The sequence below is a fragment of the Primulina huaijiensis genome, chromosome 7 (assembly GCF_012295235.1).
Source record: "Primulina huaijiensis isolate GDHJ02 chromosome 7, ASM1229523v2, whole genome shotgun sequence".
Lineage (NCBI taxonomy): Eukaryota > Viridiplantae > Streptophyta > Magnoliopsida > Lamiales > Gesneriaceae > Primulina > Primulina huaijiensis.
The window spans coordinates 2,223,550-2,248,012 of record NC_133312.1 but is presented as its reverse complement, the minus strand read 5'-3'; the positions used below and the strand labels follow the sequence as shown (position 1 = coordinate 2,248,012).

At 34.7% G+C, this 24,463-nt stretch overlaps 3 protein-coding genes and 1 pseudogene across 4 annotated transcripts; 3 read left to right on the top strand and 1 right to left on the bottom strand.

The window, feature by feature from the left end:
- Positions 1 to 4,136: 4,136 nt before the first annotated feature.
- LOC140980779 (putative pectate lyase 17) lies at positions 4,137 to 5,763 on the top strand (annotated as a pseudogene).
- A 5,490-nt stretch (positions 5,764 to 11,253) lies between these two features.
- Positions 11,254 to 14,417, top strand: LOC140980110 (WRKY transcription factor 6-like). Its single transcript, XM_073445788.1, has 6 exons — positions 11,254 to 11,893; positions 12,009 to 12,113; positions 12,233 to 12,403; positions 12,527 to 12,865; positions 12,974 to 13,087; positions 13,506 to 14,417. Exons 1-6 carry the CDS (start codon positions 11,630 to 11,632, stop codon positions 14,148 to 14,150), a joined length of 1,638 nt encoding a protein of 545 aa, XP_073301889.1. The 5' UTR covers positions 11,254 to 11,629; the 3' UTR covers positions 14,151 to 14,417.
- A 1,938-nt stretch (positions 14,418 to 16,355) lies between these two features.
- Positions 16,356 to 21,247, top strand: LOC140980989 (aspartic proteinase A1-like). 2 transcript variants are annotated; one of them, XM_073447165.1, is made up of 14 exons: positions 16,356 to 16,457; positions 17,344 to 17,721; positions 17,842 to 17,902; positions 18,338 to 18,432; positions 18,513 to 18,625; positions 18,822 to 18,990; positions 19,066 to 19,105; positions 19,266 to 19,330; positions 19,510 to 19,623; positions 19,713 to 19,777; positions 19,894 to 20,047; positions 20,128 to 20,247; positions 20,694 to 20,782; positions 20,882 to 21,247. In XM_073447165.1, exons 2-14 carry the CDS (start codon positions 17,350 to 17,352, stop codon positions 20,964 to 20,966), a joined length of 1,542 nt encoding a protein of 513 aa, XP_073303266.1. In that variant the 5' UTR covers positions 16,356 to 16,457; positions 17,344 to 17,349; the 3' UTR covers positions 20,967 to 21,247. The 2 variants fall into 2 exon arrangements, with proteins under 2 accessions (XP_073303266.1, XP_073303265.1); XM_073447164.1 differs by having other exon boundaries at positions 16,399 to 16,536.
- Positions 21,248 to 22,343: 1,096 nt separating this feature from the next.
- On the bottom strand, positions 22,344 to 24,433 carry LOC140980337 (uncharacterized). Its single transcript, XM_073446104.1, has 2 exons — positions 24,046 to 24,433; positions 22,344 to 22,956 (listed from the first exon to the last, which is right to left on the bottom strand). Exons 1-2 carry the CDS (start codon positions 24,326 to 24,328, stop codon positions 22,574 to 22,576), a joined length of 666 nt encoding a protein of 221 aa, XP_073302205.1. The 5' UTR covers positions 24,329 to 24,433; the 3' UTR covers positions 22,344 to 22,573.
- Positions 24,434 to 24,463: the final 30 nt, after the last annotated feature.

The window sequence follows — 24,463 nt, the reverse complement described above, 5'->3', positions numbered from 1 at the left end:
TTAATAAATCTCATATTTTCTTGATCTCTACTATTTTGTTCCTAAAGGTGTAGGAAAGCTGAATAATTAATTATATGGTACCATTTATCTCAGATTTCAACTCCTTACTCTTGTTATTTTAATATAGCAAAAATTTGTGTCAGACGATATCACATGTCGTTTTTTTTTACAGATATCTTATTTTGGTCCTCCATGAAAAAATATTATTTTTTATGCTAAGAGTATTACTTTTTATTATAAATATCGGTAAAGTTCGTGATATCGTCTCACAACAGACCTACTCTTTTAATATTACTTTTAATATTACTCAAATGATTATTTGCACTAATTTGTAATCACATGCAAGGCAAATCAAACTTTTCGGATCGAAACTCAAAAAATGTGAATTTACTTGTGAACTATGAGCATGGCGGCCGTTTTATGCATGGCTTTGGATGAAGATGCAAACCCTGCAAATCGGGCATGAAAATTTGCATCTATCCATCCACTTCTCAATGCATTCCACGTGAAACAAGTGCCCGCAATTCGGTAATCTGTTCACCAAATCTTCGGACTCAAAATCCATCAAACAAATCGAGCATGTTTCTTCACCTCCTCCTCCTCCAAAATCGTGCATTCTGGAAACTGGGAGATCCAGCTCGCATCGGACACAGTTGCTCTCCGTGTATTGGTGGGGATGCAAAATGAAGGCGAGCAATCTTGAAAATAGCTGTGCGATGTGGAGAAATGGGATGTACATGCAAGTGTAGAGGATGAATGCAAGTATTGAAATTCGGGTTTCTGCATAGAGACAGATCATTTTGTTTCTGCTGTACGTGGTAAGAAGAAAAGAGATTGACGAGCGAAGAGAAGTGAAGGCTGTGGGCTTGGCTTTATATGCGAAATCTTGAAATTAAAGTCAACTGCTATTTCTTGAAGTTTTAAAATATCTTCCGATGATACAAACAAAATCTTTCTATCTTGGTGGTTTTATATACCATCTTTAAAATCGAATTCCAAATTCAAGATATGTTATTCTAATTTTGTTATATAAGAACACCTAATTTATTGCATGATTGTCTATTTTTTTGTTTTTTTTCGATGTGAAACTAAGCTGATACGACGTTCACGTGTAAAATCTTACATTAACATAAAAACCTAAATTATAAAAAATATAATTATAGAGGATGAAAGTTATGGTTTTTTCCTTTGGTGGAATGAGAGGTTGGTAGATTAGAAAAGTGACCATTACGAATACACATAATTAATGTTTCTTAATTAATTTGCTTCCTTTGGAACTTGAAACTAGCTGTGTAGCTTCATAGCTACACTAGAATGAATCAAATATTTAAAAATATCATATCTTATCCCAAAAAAACAAAAATTTATGTAATACAGTCTCACAGATCGTATTTTGTGAGACAAATATCTTATTTGAGTCATCCATGTAAAAATATTATTTTTTATGTTAAGAGTATTACTTTTTATTGTGAATAGGGTTCATCCGTCTCACAGATAAAAATTCGTGAGATCATCTAACAAGAGACCTACTACCTGTTATTTAGATATTACCATGGATATATTGGATGTCTTGAAACACGACCAAAGCGCAGCAACTTGAATCACGAACAAAACTCAACAACAATAAGAGCAAGTCGAGGTAAGGAAGATTCTTTCTCCGCAAGACGAAAGTGCCCGTATAAAGTGCTATACGTTGCAGGCAATCGTCCCTAAGATACAACGACTTCACGTCGAGAGTTTGCAGCACTTCAAAATCTCGAATTCAGCAAACAAGGATATGTAGGAGCTTCCAAATATTGAATGAAAAAATGGAGCAATATGACATGAAAAATATCAGAAATTCCAAGAAGAATTTTCGAAATATGCTGATTGAATTATTTATAAATGATCACCGGTTGCGTAGAAGAGACGCGTCTTTCCAGACTGGATGTTTTGAAGAGTCACAATTCTAGTCAAGGGACACAATGTTTGGTGCAAAAGCAGCCAAGAACGGATGCCAAGATAGCCAAGGGACGCACACTTTTCCAGAACCAGCGCTGCGCAGAATTCCAGAAAGGCTCGCGCACATGCGCAGCTTGTTCTGCCCATATGCGATGAATGTGCGCGGATTCTAGCGCGCATATGCGCGGCATCTTTTGTGAATCAACAAAATTATTTTCAAATAAATTTTGTCCAAAAAAAATAATACGGTCAAAAGACCACACCACACCTCCCCGCGTCGGGCGCGCGTGTGTTTAGTTGACCGAGACACAACCTATTAGATTATTCCCTTTCTAAAAACTTGTGGTATCTCTTGAAATCCAAACCGTTAACTCAATCTTGAAGTTTATAAGGGAGGCCATCTAATTTCATTTTCTGACGTGGGACAAGTGTAGGGCTGGGAAAATACTAATATATTATATTTTAAGTGTGGATTCAATAATCATAAAGAGCTGACAGAGACTATGAATCATAATGGAGAACTGTGCCCCTACGATGTAATCATATCTCCTTCCTGGTTTAACTACCACGTGACCCACCACGATTTGCGGAGCCGTTCAAATCCAGTTCATTAATGTTCTTTTTACACAAATCCCATTATTTCAAATCATATATATTCTGTCAATTTTTAAAATCAAAAAAGATTCTCAAAAATTTTTGAGATATATATTTTATTTAGATTAGTCATTTTAAATATAAATAGATTTGACTCGTTTTACGAACAAATATATGTGAAATCGTCTCACAAAAAATCTACTATTTTATAATATAAATTAACATTAATAATAAATTTGAAATATGTTTGTAGCTAGGTGTATCACTGCACTGTCATTATATATATATATATTTAGAGTCTAAGAGGCGTAAGCCCCATTTCTCTTTTGGTTTATTTCCACCTCTTACTACAAATGGAGGCCCATAGATCCTGATATCAAAAAACAAAGCCCGTCTATAGTTAAGTCAGAATGTTCGTTTTCATAAGGCCCATAATTTGAAATCTAAATACAAAATTTGAAAAATTTATTTCCAACAATAATGGAAAATACGGAACTGAATTGAAAATTCAATAGTCAAAAGTAAGAATATATACTCCCTCCATCCTAATATATAGATGCTACATTTTATTTTTGATATGTCTCAAATATACGGTGAAGTTTTCATATATAAAATTATTTTCTTCATTCTTTTATCAATCTACCTTTATGGATAAATATATCAACTAGTTTCAACAAATTTTTAATTACATTAAAATGTTACTTAGATAAAAATAAAATGAGAAATTTTATTGTAAATTGTACTTTTTAGTAAATGTTTTAATATGGGATATTGAATGAAGAATAAAATGTTAAGATTAAGACTTGAGCTTATTAGCTTAAGGGACGAGGATTGTCCAAATCCACATATAAAATTTTCAAAAATTTAATTCAGCTGATGTGAGACATCTAACACACCTTATTATGCTTAAGAATGAACAATTGGAGCGTGAAGTTTACAAGACATTAGCAGGTGGCTCATGTGAACCCTCGTGCCCATGAATAAATAACTGAAGAGTGAAGTTTATAAGATATTAGCGGATTGCCCATAAGACGGTCCAACACATAATCGGTTATACTTGAGCCCAACTTCACCCCAAAAGCTTGGTCAAGAAGGGATGATTGTCTAAGTTCATATATGCAACGCCCAAGAAATTAATCGACAGATGTGAACATCTAATAATAATAAGCCACTCGGGAAATGATATTCATAGTTTGGTCGCTTATCTTTCTTGTGCATCAAATAATTGAAAGACAATGTGCTTACTAAGTATTTGATTTCACTTTAACGTTACATCCATTCACTTTCCTATTCCTAGTTTTAGTCATCAATAGAGTAATTGCATTTATTAAACGTGACAATTAATTATTCAAAAAAAAAAGAAGAAGAAGAAGAAGTAACGACTAAAATAATATTTTGATTAACTCAATGGTTAATTCTAATGAAATCTTTGCCAACTGATTATCGAAATTTCAAAAATATACAATTAAAAAAGCATATCACTTTACTAAACAATACACAACCCTATACTTGTAATCTTAGCATGATTACCATAAACATGTAAGTTACTACCTATTTATGCTTCCATTATTGCTTGTTTCTTGCTCAAACCAAGCTCAATCATGGCGAAACCAAGTCCTTCCTATGCTATGGAATGGCTATCGCTGTTCTGCATTTTGACATCGACGATTTATTTATCACCATTTGCAGCGTCCCTTCCGACAAATATCACGACTAGTAGTAACAAAGAGTTGAATAAGATTGATTCTTGTTGGAGATTAAACCCTAACTGGGCGAGAGACCGCCAGGCATTAGCCGGCTGTGCTGTTGGATTGGGGGAGCGGTGCACTAGGTGGAAAGGGTGGTGCCATTTATGTAGTGACAGATGATTCAGATGATCCTGTGAATCCCAAACAAGGAACCCTACGTTATGGTGTCATCCAGATAGCCACTTTGGATTATTTTCCAAACGGACACGAGTATTAAACTTGTTAGTGAGTTGATGGTGAGTAATTTTAAAACAATTGATGGTACAGGTGCTAGGGTCGAGATATCCAATGGTTCTTGCATCACCTTAGAGAATGTGAAACATGTTATACTTCATGGGATCTTGTTGCATGATTGCAAACCCAGCCCACCGGCCTGGTAAGATCCGGAGCTCACGGAATCAGGGGCGGAGGTACAGCCCCTTGTACCCGGGCTTTAGCCCAGGTGGTCCAATTTTTTTTAAAAAAATTTATATTTAAATTTTTGTATAATTTTGGATAAATTTGATATTAGCCCGGATAGATCAATTTAAAATATTAAAAGATGTTAGAGTTTAAAATTCTAGCCCGGATAGCGCCAGATTCCTGGTTCCGCCACTGCACGGAATAGAGTTTTGTCGACAGGAAAGCTAGCGAGGGTGATGGCATCACTATCTACGCGTCTTCGGATTTGTGGATCGATCATTGTTATATCGTTCGTGGAACTGATGGTCTCATTGACATTACACATGCATGCTTCTACGTACCGCTATAACTATATGTCTATATCCAACAATTACTTCTCTCTACACGATAAGGTACAATCGAATAATGTCTGTTTTCTGATCATATTGTCATTTTGCACCTTAATTAACTATAGATATTCATCACATGCATTAATCTTTGATAAGCTCTTTAAAAATTATGGTATTCGTAGCCAATATTAATCAAACGAATTTGGGAAAAGTTTGAAATATTTTTAGAATTTCAGATGATGCTACTTGGACATAGTGATGACAATACAGCTGACAAAGTTATGAAAGTGACTCTGGCTTTTAACCACTTTGGACCTGGATTGATTGAGCGAATGCCCAGGTGTGTTAAACTTAGTCACCGGAAAATCAAATTTTCGTATAAATTTGTTTCTTCTAAAATGCATATGATTTCCTTACATACGAAACCTCATTAAATCGTTCTCCTTAGGGTTCGATTTGGCTACGTCCATGTTGCCAACACTATCGGTGAAAGTGCGGCTCCAACTATACTTAACGAAGGGAACTATTTTAATGCTCCAAATAGCAGCGATAAAGAGGTACTACAAATAAAATTGAGCTAATAGCAAGCTAGCAATTTTATAATTAAATTTTTGGCGGAACAGGTTACGAAGAGGGAGTCAAGTCAAGCTTTTGCTGCTGCTCCTGGGTCCTCAGTCCCCGCCTTAACATCGGATGCTGGCTTTCTCAGTTGTGTGCCCAATCGACCATGCATGCTCGTGAATGAGTAGCGATGATCAGTTTAGACTCGATATTACTATATATATCACATGGTGGGTGTTTTCACAATAATTAATGATGGATTAACCCTCGTCTTTAGTAATAGTAATAATGTATTCAATGAATGCAGAAGACGTTTCAACTTTAATCTTTGTATCAATGCATCTACATGTTCATGAAAGTACTCATAGTTAATTCAATGTTGGTATTATGTTATTGATGAACGATCAAGAAAATTACGGATATATAGTTCAGTAGAAGATATCCAAGTTGGACCCGAAAACCAGCTCGTTAAGTATTATATATACGTTATTCTCATAAATAAACAATAAAAATTTCAAAATTTTAAAATTTCATTAAAATTATATCAAAACCACAACATTTTAATTCCAGTTATACGTACAATTTCAACAAATACATCCAAGATGTGCATCATTTGAAATGTATCACTCANTTGATCTTCTCATTGTTTTTCTAGAACAAATTCAAGGATCATGAAAGTCAATATAATTTCTCTCTAGCGTGTGAAACGTATCTTTAATTCATCTTTCATATATATGTTGTGTGCGCGTGAGCGAGAGAGATTAATTAATTACAAATTCTAATGCAATGCATCCACGTAAATACTATAATTTTTTATTTTTAATTTTAGAATTGAATATATTTGTTAGGACGTCTGCTCTTAAGAATTCAAATTTCAAGCTTTTGGGAAAATAACATTTATTATATATATTTTTTCAAAAAAGGAATTTGAGATTAAAAAAAATTTCAGAAGGAAAAAGTATTTAAACTTCCTACTAATCTTTCTGTCTCCTAGCTAGTCAAGCCCTTGGCATTTATTGAGAAGAAAAAGCTCCCAATGACTGATATTAGTCGTTCACAGGATACACATCATACATATTAAATATTTTTCAAGATTTATTTTAACGCCATCATTTTAAAATATAAAATATAACCTTATTAGAATTATACAAATTAAATCATGATGTTTACAATAATACGATACGATTTTAACTTTTTTTATATAAAAAAAAGTTATATGTTCATGATTGTAATTTAGATATATATGCTTAAAAATTGGTATACGATATTATAGTTAAAGGGTTAGGTGAAGCAAATTAAATGTAAGTCAACGATTTCTTCAGTCTCCAGTCGTTCTCACGTGGAGCATAAGGAGTTTACTAAGAAAATTGATGGATTGATTAGGATGCTAATTATTCGACTTTACTTAGACACACACACACACACACACACACACACACACACGCATGCATTTGAAATATTAAAATATTAGATTTTATTTTTAAGTAAAAGATTCCAACAAATAATTAATTAAGGATTCATCACAACATACATTTGTATCATTAAAAAATTCAACTTTTAATTTAATGCCGTCGCGACGTTGATTATTTTAGATTTTAAGTCAGGAAAAAACATATACCATATATATATATATATCTATATGAACGAACGATACAACATTATTGTCCTATTGGGAAACGCGTCTCGATTTCAAAGTTGTTGCATCTAAATTTCAAGTCAAGATAGATTTTTTTTATAAAAAAAATCAACTCAAGTGTATCTGCACCTCTTGTAGGCGACTCTATGCGCAATCCGATTAGCAAGAAATGTTATAAAATATGATTAATTAAAAAATTTACTTCATATATAATATAATATAAGATAACATAATATAATATAAATGATATTAAATAAATTTTAAAATATGTTATTAACTGGCCGGGAAAACTATTTTTAGATGTTAAAGAATATCATGCTATATATCAAAGTTGTGTTCCTCGTGATGCAAGTATGGATAATTCGGATCATTCATTATTTCATTTCCCTTTCAATCATGCGATCGATTTAGAACAAGCTACGTTCTGGATCGGATTTCAATTCGGTTTGCCGCGACGATCATTCGGAATGCACTGATCAAGTGATTCAAGAAAGCTCATCGTGGAACCTATCGGATCATGAAGGCCAAGCTTTTCCAAGACTCTCGGCGCCGGTTTGGATGGTTATTTTTCAGAATCTAATTGCATGTATTTTTTTTATTACCGTATTCTCAATTTGGTATACTAGGAATATTTGTAATTTTCACATTTGAGTAATGAAATTTTAAAACTTATTTTAATTGATATTTACAATAATTTCCGCCCGATCACTCTTGCCAATATTTTTCTACTTATGGAAGAAGTGCACGTAATTAACTCTCCGTTTTCTCTTCACTGATTTGCTTTCTTTACTTTGGATTGAAAATTGCGCCGTTTTGTTGACTTTGTTCCTTTGGATTTACTTTCATCAAGCAGGAAAGATCCAACTAATTTTAATAGACTAACGCAGAGTTGTTTTCAACTAATAAATTAATTTGTCGTATTTCCTTTCTAAAAAAAATTTCTTTTGTTATTTTTTCGTTAATTTATTTTTTTTGGATGGTCATTTATGCGGGAAAAAAGAAAAAGAAAATTTTACAACTTTAAAAATATTAATATGTACCAATTTTATTAGCGTGGGTTTTCAAAGTTCTAATTTTCTTAGTTCTCATGACAAAAATAAGATAAAAGATCGAGAGAGTGGCACGAGGAGGAAAGTTTGTTGAAATTCAAATAATTAATTTAATTCTTTAATTTAAGATTTTGAATATAAATTTGTGTGATTGTTTTTTACTCTAAATCTAATGAATTTTGATACCATAATTTGAGTTCACATTTATCTCAATTTTTTTAATAAAAAAAATCGTCATTTCGATCGAAACATGGTATATAATAATGATGCTCACTACAAAAATTACATGCATATAATATCCGAAATAAATAATATTTGTGCGTGCGTGTGTGTCTATATATATATATATATATAACGTGGAAAAATTAATTTCGGGTTTTCGTCTGCCGTGTTGAAAAATTGGATAATCTCGAATCACGCTAATTATACCTTTTTTTCCTTCATACTTGAAGATCTAGTTAAATAATTTGAACGTTTCTGGATATAAAGGTATTCCGGGGGAAAACTTTTTACTAAAAATAAATAAATTTTAATGAATTTTTATTCTTTTTTTTTATTTTTTTTTAATCGTATAACAGCTCTTAATTAAAAATCCAGAAACTAGAAAATATCGATGATAAATTAAAACAGATATGAATAAAGGCGCGCGCAATGTTTTCCTTGAGTTGCGAAATAATTCCATACAAGTTGGAAAAGCGATGAACGTGTATGTTTGATGGTGGGCACCATTAATGGGACAAATTCAGTGTTACCTTTACTCAATATTTCAATTTTTCACTAGATAAGTTAATTTATCGTGTTAGTTCCACGTAATCAATGAGAAATTGGCGGAAGAAAGATTTTTTTTTTTAATAATAAATTAGTCTAAATTGAAATTTGATTATCCAGTAGCTAGTTTAAAAACAGTAGTTTTTAGTACAATAAATTGACTTCTATTGCATTTTTAATCCTCTCTTCGCTATGGTGCTGATATAACGTCGAACCATACATGTTAATGCTTCATTGAAAAATATACTAATAGTGCCAAAAAAAATTCAAGTTGTTGAAAATTAAAACATAATTATTTGACTATTTGGACTATCAAAATCCAATTTAGACTGGTAAATGTTGTTACAAACCAGGTGAATTTATGTATGTAAATTAAAAGTTACCGTAAAGTATTTAACAATTATCTTCAGTAGATCAAAGCCCAGGGATCGATCTGTTCTCAAAATTTATGTGATGATCAATTAATTTCGTCAACAATAACTTTGTGAAAGCGCCTGTAAGAGAGACCGCGAAGGATCTTTAATTTAATCTTCTGGTTTAGTCGAAGGTTGGAAAAATACGACTTATGACTCTGGATTACATTTGGAAATTTTTTATATCCCGTTTCAAATATTGTCGATTAATTTATTTTAAATAATTTAATGCACGTATGTCATCGTGCTTTAATTTATATTTTTATATATTACAAAACTTATGGAAAAGTTTTCATATTCCAAATTTTCTGTTTCATTTGGCAATTTATTTTAATCTTGAATTTAATTAAATGATGATACAACGCAACGCATGCATAGGGAAGACCAATATCCTGGCACGAAACATTATTTCTTAAATTAGAATTCTTAATTTCAGCTTAATTTTTATATACTACATATAATTGGAAAAATTTGGGATTGCGGCGTCTAAAGTCCAAGACTTGGAAGTCTACAAAAGCATGCAGTCCTGCCCCGTGCACGCATGGCTCGCGCCCCCTAATCTCAAACCCTTTCCTACCTACCTAATCCGTCCCGATACTCACACGTTATTGCGTACTCCCACCTAGCTAGTTTAATTTCCGATGAAATAAAATACAAAAATGGGAATTCTACACCTAATTCAACCAAAATAAATAAATAAATTAACCACCTCAGATTTCCAAAAAGCATCTCTCTTTTATTAATCAGAAGAAGGTCAAGAGGTCAATATATATTGAGTAGGTCTATTGTGAGACGGTCTCACGATTCTTTATCTGTGAGACGAGTCAATNTATATATGCATAAAAACTCAGAAACTGAGTTGTAAACACACATATAATTAGATGACATGAGACTATTTTTCGCTACTATTTTTTTCCCCAAAAAATGAAAATGAGTTTTTTAAAGAATGGGATTTTTTAAACCCAAGTGAACTAGTAAGATATAGTCTATGTTTGTGGATAAATAATTCGTGAAGCAATTTGTACGTTAGCTTCTTTTCAGTTTTTTTTTTCCATTTATCGGATAATTAATTAATGTAGCTAGCGACGTTGTATGTGGAAAAAGTTGGGACCAACAATGTCAGCAGAAAAAGTTGTAATTCAAATATCATGCATGGCTTAGTCAACCGGCTATCTTTAATTTCTTCTGGAAATTCTATAATATGACAGATTAATTAAATTAATTGATTTGATCGTTATCGTAATTCTTGGCCCTGAAAATTTAAAATGTCAAGCTTAAGTAATTAGGAAGAATTATTGATCAATTTAAGTTTCTTCTAGATCAAGAAGTTAAGTACTTGTACATTTCGATACCAAAATTTCTGGCCAAAACGCGTATAAAAATACCAGACAACATTAGACTGGAATTATACTAATTTGAAACATTCTACGTATGATTGTTGGGTGAGTGAGCTGCAACAGATCTGACCGTCAAATACGTTGACTTTGCCACACCTTTTCTTTTCGATCACGTGGAACGCGCCGCATAGCTTGGGCCTGTGCATTTTTATAAAGCTCCGATCCCCCGTAGCTGAGTGATTACCCATCCCGGCAGTTAGCTGAGTCACTTTCGGTGTTAACCAAAATTGGACGAAACGGCCCCCCTCCGCTCTCTTATTTCTTCCCCCAAGTCTAACCTGTGGGCCTTGCTAGCTGCCATATGGCATCAGGATTTAATTGAGTGGGGACTACTACTTAATTGGATTATGCAGATTTTTAAACAAGTAGACAAGAAATTTTACTTATGCCAAGGTACGTGTGAAACTAGTTTTAAAGAATAAACAATGATTCCTGTATGGTATGATATGTATTTAATGGAGTGAATGTCCAAGAATGAAGTATACGGGAGCGTTCCAATGTTGGACCTGAGCCCGCTTTGACGCAATTCTTACGTAGCTTTGTATACCAAACCACCTTCGGTTTTCTCACTTGCATGAAACGTACGTCATGAACTTCAAATTCTTACCCTTCAGCTAGCCCTTTCGCCTTTTTATATAAACTTGTCCATAGCACTTGCGAAAAAGCCTTCTTAGACTCTTTGTATTCTACAGCTTCGTTTTCTTTTCTTAATTTTCAAGAACCCAAATAGTTTTCTGCAGTTACCCCTCTTCCCAGTCTTTGTCTTCTCCGCTAATTGAATTTATTTATTTATGGGGGAAGGATGGGGTCTTACCCTCGAAAATCCTGATCCAACAGCGTTTTTCGGGAACCAGACTGCAGCGTTTGATCGTCGGAAGGCCGGTTTGATTATGTTTCCTGTTAATTCCAGTTGTAAGGAAGAGCAAGCTATGTCTTCGTCCGGTGCAGAACGGCGGTTGGCGTTGGGTGAATTAGATTTCTTCTCTGAGAAGAAAAGGCCTGTTAACGATTGCAGTCCTTTTGTGAAGAAGGAAGATTCAAGTGCGGACGTGAATGTAAGCATACGTTCAATTACTGTAAATCGATTACAATCATATCTACTGCTTGACTTAATACTGTTGGATTGGTTTTGAATTGGAATATTTATTTATTGTTTTAATTTTTATGTAGACTGGTTTGCAACTCGTGACTGGAAAAACTGGAAGGGATCAATCTACGGTGGATAATGGGATATATAGTTCTAATACAGAATGTCATAAACGAGCCAAACATGAGGTAATTTATCAAGGATATATGCAACTGTTACATTGCTTTTGATCTCTTGTCAGCCTTCACTTCGATTCGTTTCTTTCATTAAATTATCTATTTGTGATTATTTTTGCGTGCTTGATTAGGTGGCTCAGCTCAAAGTCGAGCTTGAAAGAATGAACGCTGAAAATCACAGGTTACGGGGTATGCTTACTCAAATCAGTAACAGTTATACCGGCCTGCAGACGCATCTTGCCTCGTTGATGCAACGCCAACAAAACTCAACGACCCCGAACACACAGGAACACGTGCACGAGGTAATTCGATCATATTATTTTCATTAACTCTTTAAGATTTCGTCATATTAGCTTCTGTTTCAGCATATTTAATAAGAAGAAATTTTATGTTTCTAATACTGTTTTTGTTGGTTTTTAAATCAGATCGTTGACAGAAATTCTGAAGAGAAGAAACAAGAAAATGGAGGGGTGCTGAAGGCTCCTAGACAGTTCTCGGACCTGTCCCCAGGTGCCGCCAATAAATTGGCCAGTGAGCGATATTCTAACTCAACATCCGAGGAAAAATCTCAGTCAGGATCCCCGAAAGTCGCAGAACTGTTGCCGAGGAGTAAGAGGATTGGCCGGGAGGAGAGCCCGGAAATTGAAGACTGGTCTCCGAACAAGGTTCCAAAGTTGTATCCCTCGAAGCGTGATCATGAGTCCGGTGAGGCCACCATGAGAAAAGCGCGTGTCTCGGTTCGAGCACGATCGGAAGCTCCCATGGTATCTAGCTATTTGCAATGGTTGATTTAGGTTCTTGCTTGTGGTCAAAGAGGGTATTTAATTTAATTCCTTTTTGGCACTAAAACGATATATAATGATTTGTCGTAGATTCCAGATGGATGTCAATGGAGAAAGTACGGGCAGAAGATGGCTAAGGGTAATCCATGTCCACGAGCATATTATAGGTGCACCATGGCAGTCGGTTGTCCAGTACGCAAACAAGTATGTGACATACAGATGCATTTATTTATGATGAAGTTAAACGTAAGAGCGATTCAAACTGACAAATTGGTCTATGTATCAATCATTATGAGATTTTAATCAAGTAGATTTTGTAACATCACGACTCAATATTTGTGTCCGTATGTTCATTGAAGTTTTCAACTATTTTTTGTCAAAGTTTTCAACTTTATTTTGGTAAAGATTACATTATCTTTTGTTAAAGTTTTTGGTGCAAGTTCCTATATGTTATAGAGAGTCAAATTTGATGGAATGGAGTCGCAATAAATCATGTTTAGTATGCTATTAATCTTGCCTATTTATTCATATCCATTTTGATATCTAAGTAAATGGAAAAGTATATGTGATCCTGTTCACAAAAATTAGGCCAACATTTAGTTTGGTGCCTTGGAAATTACAGGTCCAGAGGTGTGCAACAGATCAAACAATCTTGGTCACGACCTACGAGGGAACACATAACCACCCACTGCCTCCCACAGCCATGGCCATGGTCTCCACCACATCAGCGGCGGCAGACATGCTTCTTTCCGGCGCCATACCAAGCTCCGACGTGTTGATGAACCCAAATTTTCTAGCAAGAACCATGGTTCCTTGTTCACCGAATATGGCTACAATCTCCGCTTCAGCTCCATTTCCAACTGTCACACTTGACCTCACACAATCTCCAAACTCGATGCCATTCCAAAGACCACAAGCTCAATTCCACGTCCCATTTCCGATTACTCCCCATCAAAACATCGCCTCCATTTCGACTCCGCCGATTCCTCAGATATTAGGCCAGGTCATGTTCAATGAGTCCAAGTTTTCGGGTCTCCATATGTCTAAGGACGGTCCATCGCTGCAGCAACCACAACTTCATCCGGTGGCAAATCACACATTATTTGAAAACACCCTCAGCGCGACAACGGCGGCAATTACAGCCGATCCCAACTTCACCACCGCTCTTGCTGCCGCCATCTCCTCAATCATTGGTGGAACATCTCATCCGAAAGGCAACGCAGATACAACTGCCAGCCACGAAAAAAACAGTTTACATGGAAAATAATCAAATCGTTTTAGTTTATACTTCACTCCTATTACATAAATTTTCCAAACTTTTTACTGCACCAGTGATCAGGTACCACTTGTTCATATTACTGTTGCATTGATGTATCAAACGGGGAAAGCTAGAGGGTATATCTTCTTTTCAACTTGTCGATTTTTTCTTCTGTGAACATTTTCTATCTCATCTGTAAATTAGAGGACCAGCTGTGAAAAGTATCTTTTGAAAATGGAAGCCTACAACTCGGGCGTTTATTTGATTGACCCGTTATCTCTGATTCCATTGGTATTTGGATAAACTTATAAATCAAATCATTGACTTTCAGGAGACTTGGTTGATTTTTGCTAGCAATAATTAATGTAAGAGGATTATATATATGTTAGTTTATTCTATGATTTGATCATGCATGCCTGTGCTTTCAACAGTTGGCACTCTAATTAGAAACTGCCTCCAGGAACAAAAAGAATTCAAGGCTGATATTTCAGTTCTTGATGACTTTTGCAGGGCAAGACGGTCTCACGGATCGTATTTTGTGAGACAGACCTCTATTTGGGTCATCCATGAAAAAATATTACTTTTTATGCTAAGATTATTACTTTTTATTGTGAATATCGTTAAGGTTGACCCGTCTCACAGATAAAGATTCGTGAGACCGTTTCACGAAAGATATACTACTTCTGCATACTGCAGTGTTGGGTGAATGAAAGCATGTTGAAATTTGAATCTTTTATTCTATTCAATAATTTAAATTTTTAAAACATAATAATTAAAATAGAATTAAAAATTACACAATAAGTAAAACTATGCATAACAATAAATTAAAAGCTAGTACATCAAAGACTAAAATTAGACAAATTAATAGATTAAGAGCAAAATGAAACAAATTAGTGGAAAAAAATGGTTATTTCCTTAAATGAAATGTCAAAATAGTAATGTTTGCAAATATAAAAATGATAGAGATCTCTAAAAAAACGACTTAGGTAAAAAAAAATGTAAAATGAAAATCGAAAGATAATATGAGTAGATACTATAAGAGAATATGATGGTTTAGTTTTATATATTATCCTTTAAATTTATTTTACTTAGAAGACGTTATTTTAATAAATATAATTTATTTTGTAACTACAAATTAAAACATAAAATTATAAAATGAAACATTTCCAATTCACCTTTGAATAGGGGTGAATATTAGGATAAAACCGAATCAAACTATTAAAATTCGAATTAACTGAATCCTTTTTTACCAGATGATTTGACCGAAATTGTCTTTAAAATACCGAATTAAAATCGATTATTTCGGTCGATCACCTAAATTAAAAAAAAAAAAAAGAATGCGAAAACCGATTCTTTTAATTACGAATTTATTTGCGTTTGGAAAACAATTTTTTTTATTACTTGTCTTTCTGATTGTGCACGTCCTTGCTGCCATTGCAATTCGAGAAGATAGCGAGGAATTGTAAATTGTATTTTTGTCAATGAAGATAGATACAAAACAATACATGAAGCAATAACACCCCAAATTATGGGCTAATATCCAAGCCCAACTCCAACACTACACCAAAATAATGACCCAATAAAAATTTAAATTCAATTCAATTTGATTTTACCGATTTTTAAAATATAAATTATTTTGGTTTAACCCATGCCTTTTAAAACCATTGGTTTCCAACAAAATAAAATTTATGGGTATTTCCCAATAGGTGAAATATACGAGGTGTGAAATTCAAATGTAATTGCTTAAAGAAAACTCGTCGATATTGTTCCATCTGCACTACTGACTTTTTGACAAAACAAAGAATAAAGCAAACCCATTCACGAGAGACAAATCGAAGCATTTCAATTTTTTTTTTAAATGAAATTCAAACACTGCTAACGTCCAAATAAGAGATCAAAGGGTATGAGATTAATTAAATTGTTTAATAAAATAATAATAATAACAATATTAAGAAAATAGATTAACGATATATAATAAGTCATATATTAAACGCTAATATATTTATTTTCAAAAAATATTATTCACATTAATATATACGTGAGACGAGTAAATCCGTGAGACGAGAGAATTATATGATATAAAAAATAATATTTGTTTCGGAACTCTTCTATTCTATTGTGTTTGATAATTTAAATTAATTTGTTCGATAAACATATTAAAAAAATCCATACCTCTCGTACTTTCAGATGATTCCGTCCTTATCAATTAAATATTTTATGTTATATTAAAAGTCTCTCGAAATCCAACGGTTTAAATGGAAGAAGACTTAGTATAATCCAACGGGTGGGATTTCCCTGCAGCAGTAGCTGAGCGAGGTCTTTCCTCTTATTCCTGTCTCAAAGCTTCTTTGTTATTTAATTAAATTAAATTTCTCTTTCTGGTTCGACGTTACCGGTGAGGACTGCAGTTTCCGATTATTAGTGTACTTGTTTACAGTTCAGTATGTTGACGAGTTTCGTGGGTTTTCTTTGTGGGTGGGGTGGCATGGTGGAGAAATTTTAGGCTTTGAGGCTTTGTTTGGAAAACGACGTTGTGTAGTTTGCTGTCTATTTGGTTTCGACTTGATTTTCTGGATTTTTTATGCTGGTTCTTGCTTTTTAAAATTTTTGGGTGGGTTTATGAATGTTTTAATTAATTGGGTTTTATGTTTTTGGTGTGTTGTTATTATGTTTTAATTTTTCACTGTTTCCTCTGTCTATCATACAATCCGTCATTCTTTTCTTGCTTGACATGTTACGTGTTGGAAAAGGGAAAAATGTACATGTATTTGTAATTTACTTTGGGTGGTGGACTGAATTTTTTTTTATTCATGGTTCTGATCTGTGCCTTTGTTGGAAAAATGTGTTATGATTGTACGGAATTTGAGGTGAATTGATTTTTTCCTGTAAATTTTGTTTTCATTTTGCAAAATGTAGGCTTTATTCCCTGTGTAAGATCTCTTCGTAGGCTTTAAACCTTGTATAAGATCTCTTGGATCAACGAACTTGAATAATTAGTAACTTTGTGGGCTTAATTATCGAAAGCTAGTAGGAATTTCAAATTATTGGGAAAATATATGTCGTTGAAAAAAGAAATCGTTGGTTTAATGTATTACAATCTTGGTGGCTATTTAGTTTAATGATCTTCAATGGCTAATGTTGAAATTGATGTCTCCAATATGGATATGTAATAGAATTCTATTTTAATTTGATGATGATATAGGTCAAAATGGGAATGAGATTTAAAGCTCTAGCCTTCTCCTTGTTCCTTTCAAGCTTCTTGTTTTCTCTTGCCTTTTCTGCATCAAATGATGGCTTGGTCAGAATTGGACTGAAGAAGCTGAATTTGGATCAAAACAATAGGCTTGCTACTCATCTTGAGTCCAAAGAAGGGGAGGAATCGAAAGCTTTGAGAAGGAAGTACATTTTCCGAGGCAGGCTCGGGGATAGCGCAGACGATGATATCGTAGGATTGAAGAACTACTTGGATGCTCAGTACTTTGGTGACATTGGAATTGGCACTCCTCCACAAAAATTCACTGTGATTTTCGATACTGGTAGCTCTAATCTGTGGGTGCCATCCTCGAAATGCTATTTTTCTGTAAGTCTGGATTCTGGAACCTTTGTCTAGGTTATGTGAGAAAAAATGGGTCACTATGATCATCTTTATGCAGTGGATAGAGACTGAAGGATATTTGAAAATTGACATATGTTGGTGCAGGTTGCATGTTACTTCCACGGAAAGTACAAGGCAGGACGGTCGAGTTCTTACAAAAAGAATGGTTTGTTATTATTTTCCCATTTCTTCTCAGTTTATCTCCATGTTCATGTTCTATTTTCTACCATGAGCTGAATCATGTTAACTTTTAAGTTAGATTAAAGGTATATATATTATTATATATTAAGATCTAGTGTTTCCACTTGTATTGCACTATTGCTAACTGAGGATGTAATTAACCCCCTCGCATAGAACTGTCCAAACATTTGGATGCACAGAATGGGCATGTTAGATGCATCATATGTGCATCAAATGCCATAGCTGTATTATTATTATATGATAAATTATCAGATGTTATTTGACTTGTAATAATACTAATTGATCTGTTGCCGTTGTATATTTGAATCAAGCTGTGTGCGATTTGCTATTTATTTCTTGGGTTTGTTATAAATTAGACTATGAAGTTGTTATTCTTAGACATAAAACAATCTTTGTACAGGAAAATCCGCTGCAATACATTATGGGACAGGAGCTATATCTGGATTCTTTAGCGAGGATCACGTCAAAGTTGGGAACCTAGTTGTCAAGGGCCAGGTTTCCCACTCCTCCTTTGAGTTTTCACTTTGCACTATTGTTAGACATAGTAATTCACAGTAGAGTGCTGATCTGTCCAGGAATTCATTGAGGCAACACGAGAACCTGGTATTACATTTTTGGTGGCAAAGTTTGACGGCATACTGGGACTTGGTTTCAAAGAGATCTCGGTTGGAAATGCCACCCCAGTATGGTTAGTGTTGGACCCTTTTTTCTGTAGTGTGTTTTGGCGTGTTATTTTGAGAAAAAAGATGTTGATTTTTTTTTTCTCATTATCCGAACTTTAGTTTTCGTCGCGTGGCGTGGAATACAGATGGTTACTGAGATGGTCATATGCTTTTTTGTTTGTTAGAATACTTTGCCATTGTGTGAGTTTGCTTTCCTTGCAGGTACAACATGGTTGAACAAGGTCTTGTCAAGGAGCCCGTGTTCTCATTTTGGTTTAACCGTAATCCGGAGGAAGAAGAGGGGGGTGAACTGGTTTTTGGTGGAGTTGATCCTAATCATTACAAGGGTAAACACACGTATGTTCCAGTGACCCAGAAAGGCTATTGGCAGGTTGGTCGTCAAGATACAAAGGATATAGTTTGATTAATATAGTTCTTTCTTTAATACTTAATTTTCTGTTTACAGTTTGACATGGGTGATGTTCTCATTGATGGTGAAGAGAGTGGTATGTATGCTGCAATGCTTCATGATGTACCATTTACTGTAATTAGAAAGATATAATGAATCAAGAATATGTTTTCTGTTAGTCTGTAAGATGGTTTTCATTCAGAATTATCTTATAATATGCACTGTGATGAATTAGCCTTGCACCTCTGTATTCTTAGGTTACTGCAATGGTGGATGTTCAGCTATCGCAGATTCTGGAACTTCTCTCTTAGCAGGTCCAACTGTATGTGCTGGATCCACCCTACCAAACCAAGTCTTCAATTAACTTCTCATTTTTCGAAATATTATCATCAAACAAGTTGTTTATCAAATTAGTGATATGGGAGGGGAGTGGTTTTTCGGTTTTCGTAAGCTACTGTTCTTGTTCATAGTATTTTGTGCTTATTTCTTGTATGTCTGTAGACGGTGGTTGCTATGATTAATCATGCTATTGGAGCTGCTGGAATTGTCAGCCAAGAATGCAAGGCTGTGGTCGAACAATATGGGCAGACAATTATGGATTTACTAATTTCAGAGGTAGTTTACTATGTTAAGTTTACCTTCTTAAAGGTTTCAGGTTTTCTCCTGTTTGTCTTTTCTGAACCTGGTATTCCACATGACCTTAGGCACAACCAAAGAAGATTTGTTCCCAAGTTGGTCTATGCACTTTTGATGGACGTCATGGCGTTAGGTTTGTCCCTTTCACTTTACCTCACGCCGGTTTTAATGTGTCCTTAATGATTAGTTTTGTGAATGTTAGATTTCCATTCATGATACTTTTTTTTTGTGCTTGATATCTGCACATAGTGCGGGCATTGAGAGTGTAGTAGATGAGAAAAATGGCGTATCATCTGGTTTGCATGATGCTATGTGTTCTGCGTGTGAAATGGCTGTTGTTTGGATGCAAAATCAACTGAGGCAGAATCAGACACAAGATCGCATCTTGAACTATGTCAATGAGGTAAACTTTAGTGTTTTTGGGATGAAAGTTTATTGTTTTGATATTATACTGGTTGACACATAAAACTAATGAAATTTCAGCTCTGCGAACGGCTTCCAAGTCCAATGGGAGAATCCTCTGTTGAGTGTGGAAGCATTTCTTCTATGCCTAATGTTTCCTTCACAATCGGTGGAAAAGTTTTTGATCTGTCCCCAAAAGAGGTATGAAGTAAACCGCAATTATTGTTTTGGTCAGGTTACTGCATAATTTTTCTCTGTGCTCTAAATTTGAATCAAGGTGGGCTACTTGGCTGGTATGTTTTACAACACCACCACCCCAACCCCAACCCCAACTCCTCTGAACATAGAAGTTTTGAAGCTCACTCTCTTTTCTGTTTTGTTTTTTAGTAATTAAATCATAATTTAGGCTTCTATGTTTTGATTCAGTTTTTCAACCGTAGCAATCTACATGAGTGAGATTAGATGTTGTACTAACTTGGTTTTTTCTCACGAACTAATATATGACTTTCCTAGAGCATTGAAGGAGACAATTTTTACTATAATTATAGTTTGAACCCTACTCTATAATGAAAGGTGAAACCCTCCGTAGAACGCTAAAATTTAGACGTTTTAACGCTGATGATGATGATTTTATTGCGTTTCTTCAGTACATACTCAAAGTGGGAGAGGGCGCTTCAGCACAGTGCATCAGTGGTTTCACGGGTTTAGATATTCCTCCGCCTCGTGGGCCTCTTTGGTAATATTCTTTCCTTCCATGTCGAATTAACCCATCTCTTTCTTGTAATTTATGTTTCTGATGAATATTTGTTATATGCCATTGAAACGATTCTTGCAGGATCTTGGGTGATATGTTTATGGGTCGGTACCACACTGTGTTTGATTACGGGAACCTGAGAGTCGGATTCGCTGAAGCGGCATGAGATAAACCGGAACCTGCAGCCCGTTGATGTTAATATTTGTCTGTGTTTATGTGTGAGGTTAGACTGTTAATTTTATGGTGTCGACTTGTACCTTAAACAGGGTGTGTACAATTTGCTCTTCGTTTAACCTGATGCTGATATTTGACCGACGTATCAAACTATCAATGTTGCTTTAAACGTTATAGAGGATGTCGTGTAAGATGTCTAATATCTGTCATTTTACTTTTTCGATGAGCAAATAAAACACACATGTATAATGTAACAAAGAATCGTTGACGTTAGTGCTTTGATCGTTTTTTTAGTTTGTATTTAATATTTAATGATAAAATATTTGCATACTGAGCAAATAATTATGCTAAAGATTGAAATTTTATTCATTGTCGATATTTTTATTTTTCATATAGATAGTTTTTGAAAGTATTCATTTGTATTTTCTTTTTAATTGAACTAGAATGATTTTTGGATATCATTATAAATGACAAAAATTTGTGTGAGACGGTCTTACGGATCGTATTTTGTGAGCCGGATCTTTTATTTGGGTCATCTATGAAAAAATATTACTTTTTATGTTAAGAGTATTATTTTTTTTTTGTGAATATCGGTAGGGTTGACTCGTCTCACAGATAAAGATTCGTGTGACCGTCTCACAAGATATATGCTCCCATTAAATTTAGTTTAATAAAATTATTTTTTTTTGGGTTTTCCGAATTGGACCATATGTTTTGGAGAATTAGAATTGCATACCATCTTTTAAATGTGGTCTCCGTAAGAGTTTTCGGATTCCACTGTAAAAGAGTGTTACCTTTTTGGCGTCAAGCTCGGGTGTCATTCTTTAAATTAAATCGTGCGTGCGTGCGTGCGTCTGTTTGAATCTCGAGAAAGGGCAAACGGTGTATAATGGAAGTACCATATATGGGAGGCATTTTGAAGCGATGTGGATCTATTGGCGTGACAACATGAAAGCCAACCAAATGCATTTGGAATTAGCATTAAGCTGGTCATTTTGAGTTTGGTTGTTTGGTCCAAACTTCCCAATCTAGCGTGAGCTGTCACATCTACTGTAATATGCCTTCCCCCATCTGACATGACCAACTTATTTTAATCATTACACCTTCTATTGTGTTCATCTCCAATTTCACGGGAATGGACCAAATAACATTAGTTAAGGTAAGAGACAATACTAAGCAAAAATTGAAACGATAATGGTATAAAAGAAAAGAAAAAGAGTAGTACTTTCTTAAGCTGTTGGATCAAGAAATCTTCACAAACCCCTGCACATTTCACATTTGAACGGCATGTCCAACCTCATATTGCAGAACTTGAAAACTTAGATCCGTTCTTGTTTTACAAACAATCCTTGTTAGATAAACCAAACCAAACCAACACAACAAGGATAGACTTTTACCAAACTTGATATGGAAAATAATTAATTGATTGCCACCTAGGACTGATCGTGGAGACTAAAAAATCACAAGTGGACATTTTGTTCTTCAAGCTATTGTTTTCTTTTGGTATTGATTGTATTCATAAAACCTCTATGGTATGAACAAATAATTCAGTAGCACAATTCAATGAATGAGGAAAAGAAAACCACAAATCATGGTCCCTCACGTAACTTTCTTGCTGTTTGAATGGGACAATCTCCGGTCTAGAGATTGCAACTGGCTTCGAAGGTTCTGGTTTTCTTCAAGCAATCTGTCATATTCAAGAAGAAATCCTTCTGATTGTTTTTTCAAAGCGAAAGCACTGGCTTCTGCATTGCTTGCTTCTTTAGACTTTTCTTCAAGGTTTGTCTCGAGCTGCTGGATCCTCTTGTGCAACGATGATGTCTCTGCTTCCAGTGCTTTGATGTCCTCAGAAACTGGAGGCTTACCATCCTCAAAAACCCGACTTTGTTTCTTTACTGCTTCCATTGTCTTTCTCCTTACGCGCAGTTCTCGGATATAATGATGTAGTCTATCAATCATCAATGCAAGGAATAAGGAGAATCCTGCACAAAATCATTTATTCTAAACTGATCACAGAAGTAGAAATCGAAATAAGGGAAATTTGGCATTGACAGTTTAATTATAAAGGTAAGGAAGTGAGGTTGGAAATTTTATGCAGCCCCATTGAACGAACATAGACTTTCTAACCAAAAATCTGGCTGAGAGATCATATAATAAAGAGTTATATTCATGTTAACTTGCAATGCTAAAAAATTTCGAAACCATGTGAACCTAATGGCCGCCATTTTCAAGATGTTGCATTTAAATTATTCATATTCTTTTAAATTAATTGAATTCGTTCGTGCCACTTGATCGAGTACGTTCCCCAAGCCTTGGAGGTAACATGACTCCCAACAGACTATCATGTCCTGTGTAACATGCAAAAACCTGATTCACCATATCCCATGAAAAAACCGAAAAGGATTCTACTCGTCTACTTAAACTCATCATCCCTATATCCTTACTTCACAAATAGCGAGCTCAGAGATACTTTTCTACACAAAACACAAAGGCTTAGACCAGATTTCTCCAAGTTAATTATGCATACCAGTTTACAACCAAAAAACAAAACAAATTTAATCAATCTCAGAATTACAAATACTCAGGGATCCACTTTGAATCCGAAAATTGCTTGAAAAAGATTAAAAAAAAATTAGGCCGTAAGAATTTCCAAGATCCTTGTTTGGTCATCAAATCCTTTTGCTCGATCCCTTATCTCGAATTTTAGTTACGCATGTCAAAGCACAATCAATATCAGATCCATCAGTATGTAGTACGAGAGACAAGCAGAGCAAGACATCCTCTCCAATTAAAAAAAAAAAAAAAAACAAGAAGCAATTCTAGTGCTAATAATGCTCATTTAGGCTCAAAATACGTTATAGCCCATCAACTAAACCCCAGATTGCATCCCCAAACATTTTGATGAATCAACCCAAATAGACACCCACTGGCATGAATTATCCAATACAAAAATGTTTGCTCATCATAAAAATCCCCAAAATAAATCACAGATAGGAAAATTAATCAAGCAATTACAATGCCACAAAGAATAGACATATCGCACAAAAGATGGCATTTTGAAGTATGTTTACCCATGAGAGAAGCTTCAAGAAGGTTCTTCGCCAGAAGAATCTGATCCGTGGGATTAACCTCACCATCGTCTGTCCAGCGTCTCTGGATCTTCAGCGCACTGTACACAGTAGACATCATCACCACAAAAACGGTTCCCGCCACCGTCTTCACCACAATCGGGCCGCGGCCCCGTTTGACCCGGTCCAAACCCATTATCACTAGCTTCCTAAACGGCGTCTTGAACACGAACACAACTATCAACGCCATCTCCGACAATACCAGAGCAAACAGCAACTGTATCATTTTTATGCTATCGACGAATACAATGTGGGATCGATCGGAGGACGGACAAAGAGTTTGAGCGTTTTAATTCATTTCATCCTAATTCCAAACACCAAAACGTGCAGTCCTATATTTATTATTATTTTTTATTTGATT